The following is an 18051-nucleotide window of genomic DNA, read 5'->3' on the forward strand; positions in this document are numbered from 1 at the left end:
CTCAAGGTTCAAATCTCACGATTGTCATATTATAGTGCAAAAATTATTGCCACTTTCCATTCATGGATTCTACCACAAGATGTTATGAATACATTATCCACCCTTTCAAATTCTTGTCATGACATTTTCGCTTATGTCTTAATTCCTGATGATTTGTAAATTTTGGAGAAGTCTATAGTCTAAATATTGAGTTTATTGGAAACCATTTTTTTGGGTGGGTGGTTTGATTCAATGGAGCACCTGGTTTTATATTTGGCGGAATAATGTAGGTTGGGTGTACCCGTTCATTATCGGTGGATGTATTTTATTAAAATAATGATGGGGTTTATGAAGCAAAATGTTGATAACATGGCGGGTGTCGAAGGTTCGATTGCGGAACGTTATATTGAGGAAGAGATGTTGAATTTCTACTCATTTTACTTTGATTCTAAATCCGATGAGGTTTTGATCAGTAAACATCATGAAAATGATTTTGAAGTGTTCACATATATCCAGGTAGCACTCAAGAAGCCAAAAGAAGTCGGAATTTGAGTGATGTTGAACGATTGATTGTGGTAGAATATATTTTGTTCAATTCTCCAGAAATTCATCCTTACATAAATGAATATCAAGCTCATATCAAAGAAAATGAACAAAATATAACACTAGATGAATTGAAGAGAGTGATGAAAAGTGGACTCAAAATTTGGATGAGTAGGAAAGTTGAAAATAATGATGCTAATTGTTTTTGTTTTAAGAACTTGCTGGCAGGGCCGGAAAAATTGGTTTTGTTATATGAAACTTATAATGTTAATGGTTATAAGTTTGAAACAAGGAAAATTTTGGCATCTAATTCGGGAGTCATGGTGAAACGTACCTCAAATGACAATATTTTGAGCAACTAATATGGTCAATTACAAGAAGTCATCAAACTTGGATATCAAAGGGGAAATCAGGTACTCTTATTTAATTGTGATTGATTTTATAGTACCAGATCCGGTGTACGAGTTTAAAAAGATTATGTTGTCACCGTTGATATGACTTCAAGGCTAAGATCGAAGGAGTCTTTCATCCTGGCTAGGCAAGATAATCAAGTATACTATGCTCCAAGTGTAATGTCACTATAATGTAATATACACACAGTTGTTACAAGTAAACGTCGTCCTCGTGACGAGTTTATAAATAGAGGAGACACTTTTCAGAAAGAACAAATCTCTCGACCCGTGCCGTCATTTTATTTGTTCATTGATTTTGTAAAATGTGCAAATGTTCCAATTACACATAATTATGAATAAGAAGAAGAAGATGAAGAGAAGAAAGAAGAACAAGAAGAAGAACAAGAAGAAGAAAATAGTAATGAAGAGGAAGATGAAGAGGAAGATAATGATAGTAATGAAGAAAATGATGGCTATGACTTGTAACTAATTATTTGTCAAAACATTTTCCTTCACAATGTATTATGTCTTTGATGTTATTGTTGATTGGTATGGATATCGTACTATGTTGTACGGAAGTGGCCCAAAAATGAAGCTTATATTACAATTTATTATCCTTAAAACGACCGAATACACAAATTCACCGTTTTTGACCATTCGACGTCACTAATACCTACCGACTGCAAGAAAACCGGTCGGTTGAAATAGTTATTATAAAGCTTTTAGAAGAAAAACCACCACGATAACGACCAAATAAGTCGGTACCCATAACTACCGAACGTAGTCCGACCGGATTCTGAAATACCGGCCGATATTTGTAATATTTTATTTGTATTTATTTTATTTGTAATATTAAAAAAACTGTATATTTATTATTCGTTTATCCAAATTTAGTTTTGATATGTAATTTTAAAAGAATAATCTAATTAATATGTCAAACTTGTAGATTTTATTATCTTATTTATTTAATATATGTTTAGGGTTTTGGGTTGTGGTCATATATAGAATTCTTGTATATTAACAATATTAATGTTCTATTGTGAATAGTATGCAAAATGTTATTAAATGTGTTAATGGAAAAATAAATAGCACAAGATTATCTTATTATGTTTAATATATTCTACGGGTTGTTTATAACCCTTGTAGTTTCAATTAAATACACTTTTTTTTCTGACGTTATACTTCAACGATTCGTATGGACGGTCCAACCTTAGGAATATGGTATTATCGGTTTACATTAAAATATGTGAAAACTCAACTCTTCATAAAAATGGAATATATATTTTATATCTAAATATATACATATATTAACATCTAATCCTTAAAATGTCAAATTATATTTTTTAATCATAATTTTCATGTTAGCTGATTAATAGTAACTTAAAATAATTTTGATTTATATTTAATTTTTTTACATATACATTTACTGTTTAAAATATAGTTATTACTCCCTCCATCCTATTTTAATAGTTCACTTTGTAAATTTTACACAAATTAAGGAATAAAAGATGCAATGTCGATTTTCTCGTTTCCACACAATAATCCAACTTAGTTTTTATACATTAAATTAATTATATATACTACAACAAATAAATAATGTACACGTGTATATATACACACATAAATATGTGCATTTTTAATTTCTATACAAGGACATTTATGAGTACGGTATTTTAGTTAATATTGAAACTATAAAATTTGTATGGGTTAAAGACCATGAAAAATATTTTGGAAATTTTTTATTTTGCAAAGTGGACTTTTAAAATGGGATGGAAGACGTATATACAAAACGAAATTGGCCATGAAGAAATTTTTAAAATTTTCATTTTCGCTCAAATTGTCAAATTATGGCGCCCAATCAAAAAAAATTAAATACTTTAGGCCGAGAATTATTACCAATCAGTATTGATCGTGTAACTTAGGTTAAATATGTTCTCTCCCCTCTTCTTTATACAACCTCTCTCTCCCCTCCCTTTATCTATATTCTCTCTATATATTTGGGTATTGTGCTTACCCAATTCAATCAACCTTGCTAATGGAAAGGTTTTTGTGTTGATTCCATTCAAGTACATTAAATTCAGAGAAATGCGTACTTATCACCATTGTATTTGACTTGTTATGCGGAGTATATATATGGGGTGGTTGATTATGTAATATTTTATGTTTTTGAGCTTTTTTTGTGTTGATAACTTGTGATATTTATTTTAATGTTATAAATATATGTTTTGATTCCGGATGTTAACAATCTGGTTTTGTTTTAATATAGGGCCTGTCGGTTTACCAAAATTATGAGCGGACATCACGCGGTAAATGTTTAAAACATTTAAACTTAGGCTACTTATATTTTATTGTGTGTCATTTTAAAGCGTTCTAACCTCGTATCTAGTTTAGACAACAAGAAGGGCTCAACAAGACGGCGATAACAGCAGCATGGAAGGAGACGGTGGGTAATATTTTGGTTGCTTTTTAATTTAGTTGTTTGTTGAACATATGGTTGTTCATGTATTTGGTTTGAATGTACATTTGATTTCATTGTATTCGAATTATGCTATGGTTGTGTAAAATTTTATTAGTTTTTGCATTTGGTTTGTTATTTATGATTGTAGATATTTTGTAAATTACTAATTTGGTTTGTAATGTGTTTGGAATTGGTATTTTACGCGGAGTTACAAAGAGTTATGATCGTAATGTTATTGCGTACAGGGAAAACCAACACAAAGCCTATTTTAGAAAATAAAGCACTTCAATACCGATCGAATAGAACAAGTAATGACTAAAAGTAAAAATTTCAAGGTAAATAATACCGATCATGTCCAAATAATACCGACCATATTCACAACAGTAACGATCGTCTCCTTAAACACCGATCGGTATAAATTGGTCGTTATAGGGTTTTAGCCCAAAAATTCACTGGGTTGATAATGATCAATTCAGTCGCTTCTTATACAGACCAACTATATCGACCGATTAAAGGTCGTAATATATTAAAAATAACCGAAATGCGGTCGTAATAGCCGGTCGGAGTTAGTGTGCAAAATTAAGATGCAAGGCCACGTGTTTGCGGGTCCTCACTTCCAGGTGGCATTGACATGTCAGGTCGTGGGTCTAGCCACGTCAAATGGCCCCCAACACGTGGCATGCACATGTGGATTTAGTCTGGTCAGTAAACATAAAATTCAACCGTAAAAGTAAATAGAGATTAGTGATAATGCGACCATTTTGGTTCCAGTAGTTATTCGTTAATATTGATCGATTTTGGCCTTAAAATGACCGTTTTGACTGTCGGTAGAAGCCCTGTTTTTTTGTAGTGGTAGTAACAATTTCTGAAAAAGATAAAAAACAAAATTTCATATGTGATGATATTTACTTTTTAAACATAAATTCTAATACTATTACATGAAGCTAGTATAAGGATTACATATACAATAACCAACCTGCAGGAAAAAAATTCCTTTAAGTTCTTTAATGTACTACTAATCAGAAGAAATAAAAGATTGAACATGTACAACTTTTTAACACAATTATATTATGTGCATAAATTTCTAATTTAATGTCAATTTTTGAAATCTACTTACCAATTGAGACAATCATACCAGCTTTGCAGACTCATCTAGTGGCCAACTGCTGCATTTGAAGGAATGAGATTCTTCGTGATTTTGCAGAAGGATACATGTGTAGATAGAACTGTTCACTAAAGTATTGTTGCCTGGTTCTCAGACCTAATGTTCCACATTCGCACATTTTTTAGTAGTCTGTATATTGCAGTCGATGAACTTTGATGTATGTACCTGTTGGAAAGATAGAAAACAAGCCCTGATACGGTTGCAATTCAGATTACAATATATATCAATTCTCTTAAATATGATGCACTGATGCCAGTGTGAGATAAAGTGAGCTCATGAGAACAATAAGGATTCTCGGTAAATCTTGTGACATGGTAGCATCTTGCCTTCACAGTCATAGATCCCATCTAGCTATCTCAACACACTAAACTCTGGACTGCAAAATATTTCAACGTCTAAGGCTAGTTCCGGAACTATAGCGTAAATTACGAACGGGTTCGAAAACGTAGACACTGGATTTCAAAATATTCTCGTATTTTATTTCTTATACAATTCAAAACATAATTTTTATATCTTATACGAAATTCGAAAATCAGAGTATCAAAACTTTTTCAAAAATAAAAACAAGTCAAAAAGTACTTACCTCAAAGCCTGACTGAATTTTAATATAACCTTTTTGACCCTCTAAATGATGTTATCTTGAAAAACATGAAACACAAAAGTTGTATAGAACGAAAAGATCTTTCTGAAAAGTACAGAATCAATGAATTCTGACTTACGATGAATTAATTACGAATTTTACAAGACTGCTGATTTATGCTGAGAAGAGCCCTACGAATTTTAATTATTAAAATGAGGAAGACGAATATGATGTATTTATAACGATACAAAACCCTATTTCTTAACCTACAAGTTATCCATATTAGAATTGGATCCAAATTTTAGGCTCATTAGTCTAATTCAATTTTAAATCCTAATCCTTATCCAATTTTAATCCATTTTATTTTATTATTCTATTATTAATGTAATTCTAAAAATTATGGGATATTACAAATACCAACCGATTTGTATTAGTTTGGTCAGTTTACAATGAATTTGGTCATTGTTCTCATTATAGTCTATCGATTTAACTTTAAATTTGTCTTAAAAATTTGTCTAGCCTTGTAAACCATCAGGAAATTTTTTTACATTAAAATTACAAACAATAATTAAACTAAATATTCATAACTTACAATCCAAAAATAAATTGAAATCATAGTTCATAATAAGAAATGTACTTAAACCAGGTTAAACAATATAATTAAAACATAAAACAAACATCATTGATCAAATATCTCTAATATGACTATAAGTCATCTTTAAGTTCTCGATCTCCTCCTAAGCATCCTTCAACTGCTCTTTGAGTTCTTCCACCCTGATCTCAAACATGTTCAACTTCTCATAAATTAGCCGTTTATCGATCTTCACCTCTCGTTGCTTTTGTTGAAGTTTCGATATGTTTTCCTTTGTTTCGTCGAGTTTCTGGGAGATGTCCCTGCTGAAACGATCTTTCACATTCATGCCTACATTTACAAAATAAACAAAATTTGTTAGATCATATAATCCAAAATCACAAAATTATATACACACACACTCACTTATAACCATCACCGATGCATATATATACCTAGCAATGTGTGTATGTGTGTGTGTAAGCATACCTAAAAAAAAGCTTATATTTTTAAAAGAAAATTTAAAGATGTAATTATAAACTATAAGTAAATTATTTACATGCATGTAAATATAATTATAACCACTCAAAAATTTTAAACCTTTCATTTTTCCCGTAACTGCACAGATGATTAGAGATCATCTTTTTCACCCTAGTAAAATGATAACAATAAGTATATTGGTTGGAATTAGCTGATGTGGAGACCATTTCAACGGTCAGTCAACAAGTTTTACCTTTTAACTTTAGCGACTGTTGTTCGGTCGGTGTATTTGGTCGGAATAGACTGAACTGGATACCACATCAGCAGGAAGTCAAATAATCTTTGGCAATTCTTGACCACGATCGAAATAATCGGACGGTAAAACATATATACCTACCGTCGTTTTGCGTTTGTCTTCAACATTTTGTCATTTCGAATCGATGTTTCGCCAGGGTCGTTTTTTGTCATTTTTTACGTTGGTAAAAAAAGACCCTATTTTTTTATTGTACATTATTTTATTTTTCTGGTATTTTCCGTTAATTATTCTGACAATTTAATATTAATATTTTTAAAATTTTATTTATTAGCTCAATTATTAGTTACCTTTCCTTGTTTATACTTAGCTTGAAAAATGACTTAAAATAGGTATATTAAGAATTGATATTATTTATATAATTTTTTTTACAAATACCCATAATTAATATTTTTAAAAATTGAGAATACAATTAAGTTTGAAATAGTCAAATATTGAAAATATATATTATTAAAATAGTTTTGAAAGATTAACTTTAAATTTACTTTGAAAGTATAAGTAAATATATATAAAGGGGACAAAATTTATTTTAATGGATGAGGGAGTAAAAATTTAATGTCTATCTTGTCCCATTCGCTGCTTTTGTTGAAGTTTCGATAAGTTTTCCTTTGCTTCGTCGAGTTTCCCGGTGACGTCCCTACTGAAACGATATTTAAAATTCATGCCCGCATTTACAAAATAAACAAAATTTGTTAGATCATATAATCCAAAATCATAGAACTACATACACGCACTTATAACCATCACTGATACATATATATACCTAGCTATATGTGTGTGTATAAGCATACCTCAAAAAAAGCTTATATTTTTAGGAGAAAAATAAAACATGTAATCATAAATTTTAAGTAAATAGACTACATGCATGTAAAATAATCATAACCACTCAAAAACTTTAAACCTTTCATTTTTCCCATAACTGCACATAAAATTAGATATCATCTTTTTCACCCTAGAAAAATGAACGCCTAACGGTAGGTATATTGGTCGAAACTAGCCGATGTGGGGACCATTTCAACGGTCAGTCAACAAGTTTTGACTTTTACCTTTAGCGACTATTGTTCGGTCGGTGTATTTTGTCGGAATAGACTGAACTGGACACCACATCAGCAGGAAGTCAAATAATCTTTGGCAATCTTGACAATTACCAACCGTCGTTGTGTGTTGGTCTTCAACTGTTGTACATTATGTTATTTTTATGGTGTTGCCCGTTAATTATTCTGATAATTTAATATTAATATTTTTAAAATTTTATTTATTAGCTCAGTCGTTAGTTACCTTTCCTTTTGTATACTTAGCATGAAAAAATGACTTAAAATCGGTATATTAAAAAATTGATATTATTTGGATAAAAAAATTCTATGAATATCCATAATTAATATTTTTAAGTATTGAAAATACAATTAAGTTTGAAATAGTTAAATATTGAAAATATATATTATTGAAATAGTTTTGAAAGATTAAATTTAAATTTAATTTGAAAATATAAATATATATAAAGGGGATAAAATTTATTTTAATGGACGATGGAGTAAAAATTTATATCAAATAGTGTTGTTTGTCAAAATAACTATGCCAAAATTTAACTATACAAAACAGTAAAGAAGTGAAAATATAATAGTTTTAAAAAAATTCAAAATCATTTACGTAATCGTATTATAAATATCATCTTTATATTGTCCCAAGCATCATTTGAGGGAGGGGACAAAATTTAGTGGACCTTTTTTTATCTTTGCATTTTTTTTTCAATCTGTTCTGTAAATTTGTTATTATATACAATTTTGATATGCATAAAATTTTTTAAAATGTTTCATAGTTGTATTATTATCAAACGTGAATTATATTTTGGAGGTCATAGACTTTAATTAAATTTCAAATACAATATTTACGTTTAGTGATATTCAAAAAATCTAAAGTGCAAAATAAGATTTGATCTGGGAAAAAAAATCTGAAACTCGATTCGGAAAAAACTTCGACGAGTTTCGGCCCAGAATTCGGACTTTTAACGGACTTTCTTTTCTCTTGAAAATCTGGTCCGACTCAAGACTCGAAAACTTCGCTAAAAGCCTGAAATTAAAAAAAAACCATGGTAATTTTTCACATAGAGGTAATACCCCTTTTTTTAAACTTTTCTTTTATTAATCATTAAAGATACTATAATCTGCCTGAATTTCAAAATATGTAAAAAAAATACTTACAAATTTATCAAAATTTATCATTTTATAAAATGAAAACAAAATCATAATTTTTTGAATATTGGGATATTTTAAAGGATTGTTTAAATTTTAATTAAAGACTATTAGATTTAAAAGTTTTTTTAATTCTTGATTTAATACGCCAAATTTTTTTAAAAAAAAATCTATGAGGGGTGTATTTAATTGGGATTTTAATAGATTTTTTTGAATTTTGAAAATCTTAGGGTATTCAATTAAAAAATGACCAAAATACCTCTTTTTAGATGTTCTTTTTCCCAAAATACTCATTCTGAAAAAAGGTGCCCAAAATACCCACCAGATTTTCCGATGATACTGGAGTATATGATGATACGCCACTTTCAATAGAGTATCAGGATGAGACTCCTTTGTGAGTAGATACTCCTCTGGAGTATTGGTCCTGATACTTCTTTCCCATTGAAGTATCACTTTTAAATATTTTTTAAAAATATTTAAAAAATGAATAAAAGTAAAATTTAATAATTTTAAAATTTTAGATGATACTCCACTGATATTTAATTTAATAATTCATATTTGAATTTACTTTTTAGAATCCAAATTAAATTTCTTGAATTTTAAAAAACAAAAAAATCTTTAAAAATTTTAATTGAATATATATTTCTAAAATCCAATTTGAATAACTTTCGATTTTAATACATTATCTAGAATCCAAATTAAATATTCTTGATTTTTCAAAATCCGGAAAAATCTTTGCAAATCTTAATTGAATATATTTCTTTATTTGTGTTTATTTTGGATATTTCTTTATTTGTTGAGTAAAGATAGTGAAAGAGAATCTAAAGAGTATTGTTAAATACCCCAAATATTTTTCCAAAAAAATTACCAAATGATGTGGCTGACACATGACTGATTTTAATTTGTGGGCGCATATAAATGCACGCGGGGTTTCATATTATTATTAAGAAGGTTACCAAATATTCATATGACAGATCATATTTTGAAAAATTTTTCATATAAAAAATTGCGGTCTCTATCATTTTCCGTATCTAAAATACACTATTCAAATAACATAATTTTCAAATACAATATTCATGTTTTGAGTTATTCAAAGCATCTGATCATAAATCTCAAATGCTATCCTCTCTAGAATTCAAATTAGATATTCTTGAATTTTCAAAATTCCAGAAAAATCTTTTCAAATCTTAATTGAATATATTTCTTTATATACATATTGTGGATATTTCTTTATTTGTTGAAAGAAGATAGCGGCCGAGAATCTAAAATACACAATTCAGACAGCATGAATTTTGGGCCAAGAGCCCGTTCAAGTGAAAACCTCAATTCAACTTTTAATTTCCCGCCTCACTCGCTTGTATATATACCCCCTCTCTTCACTGCAATAAGCCACATCTCAAACCCTCACTCACTCTTGCATTTCATTTCGCTTCTCCGCCTAAAAACCCTAATTCTCTCATTTCATTCCTTCAATCAAACCCTAATTATCTGCTATGCCGCCTAAGTTCAATTCTCTACCTCCTTTCAGAGGTGAAACAACTCCATCACCTTTTACTTTCTTGTTTTAAATTTTATCTTTTGTGAACTATTTGTTTTATGATCATTTCTAGATAGAACTTTTGGATTGTTTAAAATCGTGATCTAGATTATGTAACACAAGATTTGATATCTATGATGTCTCTAGTTGCATGCTTACTAAATTGAGTGTAGAAATATATTGGCTAAGTTTGTAATCTTGATTTGTATGCATGCTATGTCTCTTGTTGATTGTGATTTGTATAGATTTTTGCTTTGATCTAACATTTCCTAAGAGAATTTGTATTTTCTTAGACGAATTATATTTTTCGAGGGTTTGTTTAATTTGTAGATGTGAGATTAGTTTGATACAACTGATTAAGAACACTTTTAATAACTTTTCTAGTTTGTCACCCTAAACCCTCTCTAATTGATATGGTTGGGACAGGAAAAATTATCATATCAGAGGGATTTATATGTTATTACTAGTTAACCCCACATGGGGCCTAGAGTTTAGAGTATTTATGCTGTATATATAATTATATATTATTTATTTATTTTTATTCTTTTGTAGTTAATATTGGTTAAAGTAATTTATATGTAATTGCTATGTCGAGCAGGAGATGATGATCGGGAAATTTTGGATTCTGATTTTGAGGGCACAGACGACGAAAAAGGTATATATCTACAATTATGTATTAATTGTGTTTTATTTTATTTTTTTAAATTCACTATATTTGTATTCTCATGTGTTACTCTTTTTAAAGTCTCTATTATATTTATGATCATCTTGATATGTTAGCTATCTGTTTCGTCATTGCATTAGCAATGCAACTGATGAAATAAGTTTAAAGTGATAAGTTTGTTTATGTAGTATTTAATCCGTCCCGTGTTTCCCTGAATGCAGGTCAAGATGTTTTAAGGATGACCGAGGATTCAGAATCGGAAACTGATTTAGAATTAAGTGATGATGAAAGGTTTAAAAGTGATTCTGATCAGGAAAGGCAAGTTTTGAGTCAAAAAGCGGCAGAAGTTCCTGACCTTGAAGTTGATGAATCCATTGAGAAGATTATAAGAAAGAAGAGGAAGAGGAATAAGAACAGGCCAATATTGATGTGGGAAGTTTGGGAAGAAGAATATGCGAGATGGTTAGCATCTTATGATGATGCTTACGAAGATACTGATAATCAGCACGAAGTTGTGGCTGAAACAGCTGAAGCGCCACCTAGTTTTGTTATGCCTCTGATGAAATATCAGAAAGAATGGTTGGCTTGGGCGCTAAAGCAAGAGGAATCTGCAGCAAGAGGAGGCATCCTTGCAGATGAGAAGGGAATGGGAAAGACTATTCAAGCTATTGCACTTGTAATGGCTAAGAAAGAACTTAATCGAGCACTGGATGGAGCTTTACCCTCAACTAGTCAATCTTCTGGATCGCCACAAGTTAAAGCTACACTTGTTATATGTCCTTTGGTTGGTGTGGCTCAATGGGTGAATGAGATAAGCCGCTCTACCTTGAAAGGTAGTAACAAGGTGCTGGTGTATAATGGAGCCAAGAAGGCCAATCATTATATCCCATTATTTTACACGAGACTTGATATCTATGATGTGTCTAGTTGCATGCTTACTATATAAATTGAGTGTAGAAATATATTGGCTAAGTTTGTAATCTTGATTTGTATTCAGAATCGGAAGCTGATTTTGAATCTAGTGATGATGAAAGCTTTGAAAGTGATTCTGATCAGGAAAGGCAAGTTTTGAGTGAAAAGGCGGCAGAAGTTCCTGACCTTGAAGTTGATGAATCCGTTGAGAAGATTATAAGAAAGAAGAGGAAGAGGAATAAGAATAGGCCAATATTGATGTGGGAAGTTTGGGAAGAAGAACACGCGAGATGGTTAGCATCTGATGCATATGAAGATATTGATAATAAGAACGAAGTTCTAGCTGAAACAGCTGAAGCGCCGCCTAGTCTGATTGTGCCTCTGATGAAATATCAGAAAGAATGGTTAGCTTGGGCGATAAAGCAAGAGGAATCTGCAGCAAGAGGAGGTATCCTTGCAGATGAGAAGGGAATGGGAAAGACTATTCAAGCTATTGCTCTTGTACTGGCTAAGCAAGAACTTAATCTAGCAGGGGGTGAAGATTTACCCTCAACTAGTCAATCTTCTAGATTGCCACAAGTTAAAGCTACACTTGTTATATGTCCTTTGGTTGGTGTGGCTCAATGGGTGAATGAGATTAGCCGCTTTACCTTGAAAGGTAGCAACAAGGTGCTGGTGTATAATGGAGCCAAGAAGGCCAAGACCCTTGATGAATTCTCGGAATATGATTTTGTTATAACTACATATTCCAATGTCGAAGCAGAATATAGGAAATCTGTCATGCCACCCACAAGAGAATGCAGATGGTGTGGAAAGTGGTTCACTGAAAAGACGATGAATCCTCACCAAAGTTATTCGTGTGGTCCAGATGTTACTTATAAGCCGTCAAAACAGAGGAAGAATAAGAATGCTGGAGCTGATGTTGATGACGGAAAATGTAATTTGCGCTCCTTGAACTGGAATCGGATCATATTGGATGAGGTGCATTTCTAATGACTACTCTAGTACTGTTATAAAATCTTTCAGACTTGGCTGCTTTAGTTGATGTGTCTTATTCTATGTGCATGCATATATTCAAATATGTTAACATGGCTTATGGATACTGAAATATGCATTAGAAAACTTGATTAATAGTTTCATGTGTTGGTAACTAAGTTTTGGTTTCATATTAGTTTAAAAGGTTCATCTGAACTTAAGAAATTACTTATAGTACTTGGTTCACATTTGACCTTGTAATTCGAAATTCCGATGCTTATACTTCATAGATATTGGATCAAGTTGTGGTAAATCTACTTTATAGGTCTTTTAAGCGCCTTTTAGTATTCTACTTGAAAATTATTACCTAAGCTTTTTGGATGACTTTTTAAATTATTTTTTTTATAGGCTCACTATATCAAAGAACGACGTGGGAACACTACGAAAGCTGTTCATGCCTTAAACTCTACCTACAAATGGGCTTTAAGTGGCACCCCACTTCAAAATCGTGTCGGAGAACTTTACTCGCTTGTAAGATTTAATTAGCTTGATGTGACATACAGTTTAACTTTTATCGTTTATATCTAATTAGGTTTCTGATTTCTTTGGCACAGATCCGCTTTCTGCAGATTAGTCCTTATTGTTATTACTTCTGTAAGGATTGTGATTGCAGAACACTTGATTATAGGTATTTTTCAGGGTTAAATTATCTTTCCCGAAAGATGATATTTATGTGCTAGTACTCCACCAGTACATGTTCTTTTTGTTAATTTATCAGTCTGCCTCCAAATTTATAGCCTAACATATACAAATTATTGATCACTGCCTGACAAATCTTCTAGCTTCCGTAAATAGGAAGAGATGTTATTTAATATGCCAGAATATGTCCGTCATTTCTTTGTATGTCCATTTCAGCTCCCAGTGTTGCATTTGGGTTTAAAATATGTTACTGTTTATTATCGTGTATGCACTAATAGCTATTAAAGGTACAAACGCGCCAAAGTGCAAAGGTACGTCTAAGCATAAGCGCAATGCGTTTGCATGAATTGTTTCATTGAAGTGAAGCACAAAATTGCATAAACACACACACATACACAAGTAGATGCTAAAACATGGTTGTTTATCTTGTGTGTTCTGATATTTGCACTAATAATTCCTATCTTCCAATAAGATGGTGTATGCTTGATTAAGAGGAAAATAATCTCCTTGCGCTTGTATGCTTTACATATAATAAACTGTTTGTTATCTAACATCATTAAGTCATTAACTTGCAGTCCTAACTCTGGCTGTTGCTCACATTCCTCTGTAAGACACTTTTGCTGGTGGAATAAAGTGAGTCACAAAACTTTAAGTTTCTTATACTGTATTGTGTCTTCTAATTAGAGTATGTACTGAAAAGTTGCAAACTTCCTTTGACTTTGTAATTATGAAGTATATTACCACACCGATACAATCAAAAGGGAATTCGGGGTCTGACATAGATGCAATGATCTTGCTGGAGCACAAGATCTTAAAAAGCATTCTTTTAAGACGCACTAAAAAGGGTAGATCCGCTGATCTTGCGCTTCCTCCCAAAATGGTAACTATAATACTTTCTTATGCTGCAAGGCGCCAATGCATATTTACTCCAGTATGTCATGCAATATTTTTTTGTGTCAGGTGTTATTACGACGGGACTCACTGGATATTTTTGAAGAAAGTTACTACACCGCACTGTATAATGAAAGTCGGGCACAATTTAATATGTGAGTCAACTAAGTCATTCTCATTTTGGTTTTAATTTGAAATCTGTGTGGTCTGTTTCATCTCACATATTGGTAAACTGTGTCTTGAAGTTCTTCCCTACTGTGTTGCAGTTATTTGGGTTCACTATCTAGGGATACCATTGCTTGAATTTATACTAAAACTGATGGCTAATAATGTCCAGAGTCACATAGATTTTTGTGTAATGACAACTTCTGCTTCATCCTTATCAGAATGTAACTAAATTATTTCATGCATGTGCAGATATGTAGCAGAAGATAATGTTGGGAATAACTATGCCCACATCTCTGATCTCCTCACGCGTTTGCGACAGGTGAAGGATTTACTTACTATCTACAAGCATCTTTATATTATGCAAATTTCTTGTTATTCTGCATATATAATGGCAATAATTAAGTACTTTGAGTTTTAAGTACTTATTATAGCAGCTTTTAGTATAATTGTCGATTATCCCTTAGAAGGAAACTACTCAAAGAATATTATCAAAGAAATTGCATGTGGATTTTCGGTTAAATAATTTCTTAAATTTGTATTTGACTGCTTGTTTAACTAGTTAGCTAGTGTAGTCAAGCTTGAGATGTGCAGCAATTGTTCAACATTTTTAGCAGCATATTTTCTTTTGTCCTTGATGCTGATTTTTTGGTATAAACTAATTATGAGATTATGTTATCGTCTTTCAACTCTAACCATACTTTCTGATTATATAATAGGCTGTGGATCATCCATACCTTGTGTTATTCTCTAAAGCTGCTAAGAGCAGAAACCTAAATGAGGTACTGGATGCTAACGATGGTGAACTGATATGTGGGCTGTGCAATGGATCTGCACAAGATCCTCTGGTGAGTTCATAATGAATTGTTTTTCGAGTATTAATTTCTTGTCAAATGAGTTTATTATCCCAATCAATATATAAGAAGGATATTGGAAGTCTTTAAGTTCTTCATTTTAAAGACACTTCTAAAGTCAAATTTTGATTTGTTGTAAGAGACAGAAGCACAATCCGTCAAAAACAGTAAATGTCCACTTGTATATAAAGTATATCCTTCTATTCTGCAAAAGTCTTTTTAACAGCTGCAAAACGATACTTTCAGCACCCTCATAAAACACATTTAACTTGATTTGCATGTAAAATACCTTGATCACTGAACCACACTCGGGTAATTTTCAAAAGCTCTATACCTCCTTCCAATTTGGTAGAAGTAAAAGCTTATTGGTTGTAGTTTTACACTTTGGTCTGAAGATAATATCATATTGACACATTATATTGATATGACTATGATCGCTCCTTGTTTGTTTTCTTAATAGAATCTTCTGCCTACTTATAAAGCTTATGTAATTACTTCAGGTTAGTGCATGTTCACATGTCGTTTGCACATCTTGTTTGAACGGCGCTGAACTAGTCTCATGCCCCACATGTAAGGAGCCCCTTAATGTAGATTGTAGTACAGAGAATGACCAAGGAGATGAGGATACTAAAACGATCATTAATGGTTTTAAGCGCTCAAGTATTCTCAACAGAATTCGGGTTGAGGACTTCCGGACTAGTACAAAAATAGAAGCTTTGGTAAATTGTTGATTATCCTTTTACAACCTTTCTTTTTCTGTATTTTCGTCGGTAATGCAATTTTACTCTTACGTTTCGGTTGTTAATGACCATTTTGACGAAACGACAGGAAGCTGCTAAACTAATTAAATTTACTTGACAGTATGATCTTGTTTATCTAAACGAAGTGTTCATAATAATTTGCTAATTCCTACAGTGATGCTTCCACACACCCTTAAAATCAATTCAAACTCCAGATATCCTAAACACTTGTGCCTATATCTCACGTCAATAGTAGTATCTTTACTAATATGAGCTTAATTTAATTATATAGAGAGAAGAAATCAGGTTTATGGTTGAGAGAGATGGCTCTGCAAAAGCAATCGTTTTCAGCCAATTCATATCATTCCTGGACTTGATTCACTATTCTCTGCAGAAGGTGGGTGGTAAATTTTGCAAGCTATAGTTTTTCATATCTGCTTCGTCATCAAGCTGACTGATATTGTTTGATGTTGAAACCTTTTGCAGTCCGGTGTTCAGTGTGTTCAGTTGGACGGAACTATGACTACGAAGGCAAGAAATGCTGCCATCAAGAGATTTACCGAGGTTCCTGATTGCAGATTACTTCTCATGAGCTTTAAAACAGGAGGGGTTGCACTAAATCTCACAATGGCATCACATGTAAGAGAATATTATATTGCTAAATCTCAAGTACAGCCATATAGAGGCTTGTATTTCTTTCTTTTTCTGGCTATGATCCTACTAAAAGGAAGACTTAGTGTGTTTTGGTCTTTGACTCGTGCAGGTATTCTTGATGGATCCATGGTGGAATCCTGATGTTGAGCGACATGCCCAAGACAGAATACATAGAATTGGGCAATTTAAACCTACAAGGCAAGTACCATGGCTATATATGTAGTTGCTTGCATATCAGTGTTTTATTATTATATTATGCAACTCTTCTCCTAAATCGTTTGTATGAAAATGTATAGGGTGGTCAGATTCATAACAGAAGGCACCATCGAAGAAAGAATTTTGAAAGTACAAGAAGAAAAGGAACTAGTCTTCGAAGGGTACGTATCTATTCAAGGAATTCTCAAATGTTAAGAATCATTGCTCAATCTAAATCAGCTAATCATTATGTTCTGTCTTTTTACAGGACCATTGTTGGCTCATCCAATGGACTGGGAAGATTAACCGAGGACGATATGAGATTTCTGTTTGAAGCATAAATTCTGTAATCGCATAGAAAGCTTGTTGCTTGTTGTACCATTTCTGAATTCTAATGTTGTAAATTTGTAATGTTAATTTTTTCTTTTTGGCTGATATCCCTGCACAATTTAAGTGCAGGAGGTTCTCGAATGATAAGAGATCATATAGGAAGGTTCACAGATTTAATTATTTCTCTTGTATCATTTTTGGATAATATATGAGTAATATATCATCAAAATTTGCATTTTCTTCTAGTATTTCTTATATTTGAAGTGTTTTTTCTTCGCCATTCTATCCATGTATTGATGTCTTTCCGGTCACCTCTCACTGTACTTTGACATCTCTTCAGCCCTCCCGGTCAGTATCAAGCGATGACACTTCAGCCTCGGCTAAGACCTCGGGATGAGATATTCTGAGGCTCTCGACAAAACTGAAAGTATCATAGTACGTCGTCCTTCCTTGAAATGGAACTTTCTCCAACCAAACATTCATTTTACTGTATACCGCATTCTGACAAAAAAGAAGGCCATTCTCAGTATTTAGAAACATAGAGCAAACTTGGTCCCAGCTAACTAATCCCTATGAGCTCAGACAACAGCTTTGGGCTATTGGGAAGCTATGCCTTGCTCAATCTTCCTTTTCTGATTGAAAGGGGCAAAGACGACTTTACTTTCTCAAAGTTAGCTCTTCTTCGACTTCCTTTGTATCAGAGTCATCATTATCATTTCTCGTATCATTAAGTTTTCAGATATGGTTTCCGGTTGACATCTCTTC

General features: G+C 32.1%; 1 protein-coding gene across 1 annotated transcript; it reads left to right on the top strand.

Moving 5' to 3' along the window:
• Nucleotides 1-318: 318 nt before the first annotated feature.
• Nucleotides 319-17524, top strand: LOC141708130 (DNA repair protein RAD16-like). The gene is made up of 17 exons (XM_074511612.1): nt 319-451; nt 10806-10862; nt 11093-11704; nt 11869-12764; nt 13167-13289; nt 13373-13446; nt 14033-14090; nt 14191-14337; nt 14418-14503; nt 14766-14835; nt 15233-15361; nt 15868-16086; nt 16400-16504; nt 16594-16746; nt 16871-16959; nt 17058-17138; nt 17225-17524. Exons 1-17 carry the CDS (start codon nt 319-321, stop codon nt 17295-17297), a joined length of 3105 nt encoding a protein of 1034 aa, XP_074367713.1. The 3' UTR covers nt 17298-17524.
• The last annotated feature ends 527 nt before the right edge of the window (nt 17525-18051 follow it).

This window comes from Apium graveolens, chromosome 2 (genome assembly GCF_009905375.1).
Source record: "Apium graveolens cultivar Ventura chromosome 2, ASM990537v1, whole genome shotgun sequence".
In the NCBI taxonomy this organism is placed as follows: domain Eukaryota; kingdom Viridiplantae; phylum Streptophyta; class Magnoliopsida; order Apiales; family Apiaceae; genus Apium; species Apium graveolens.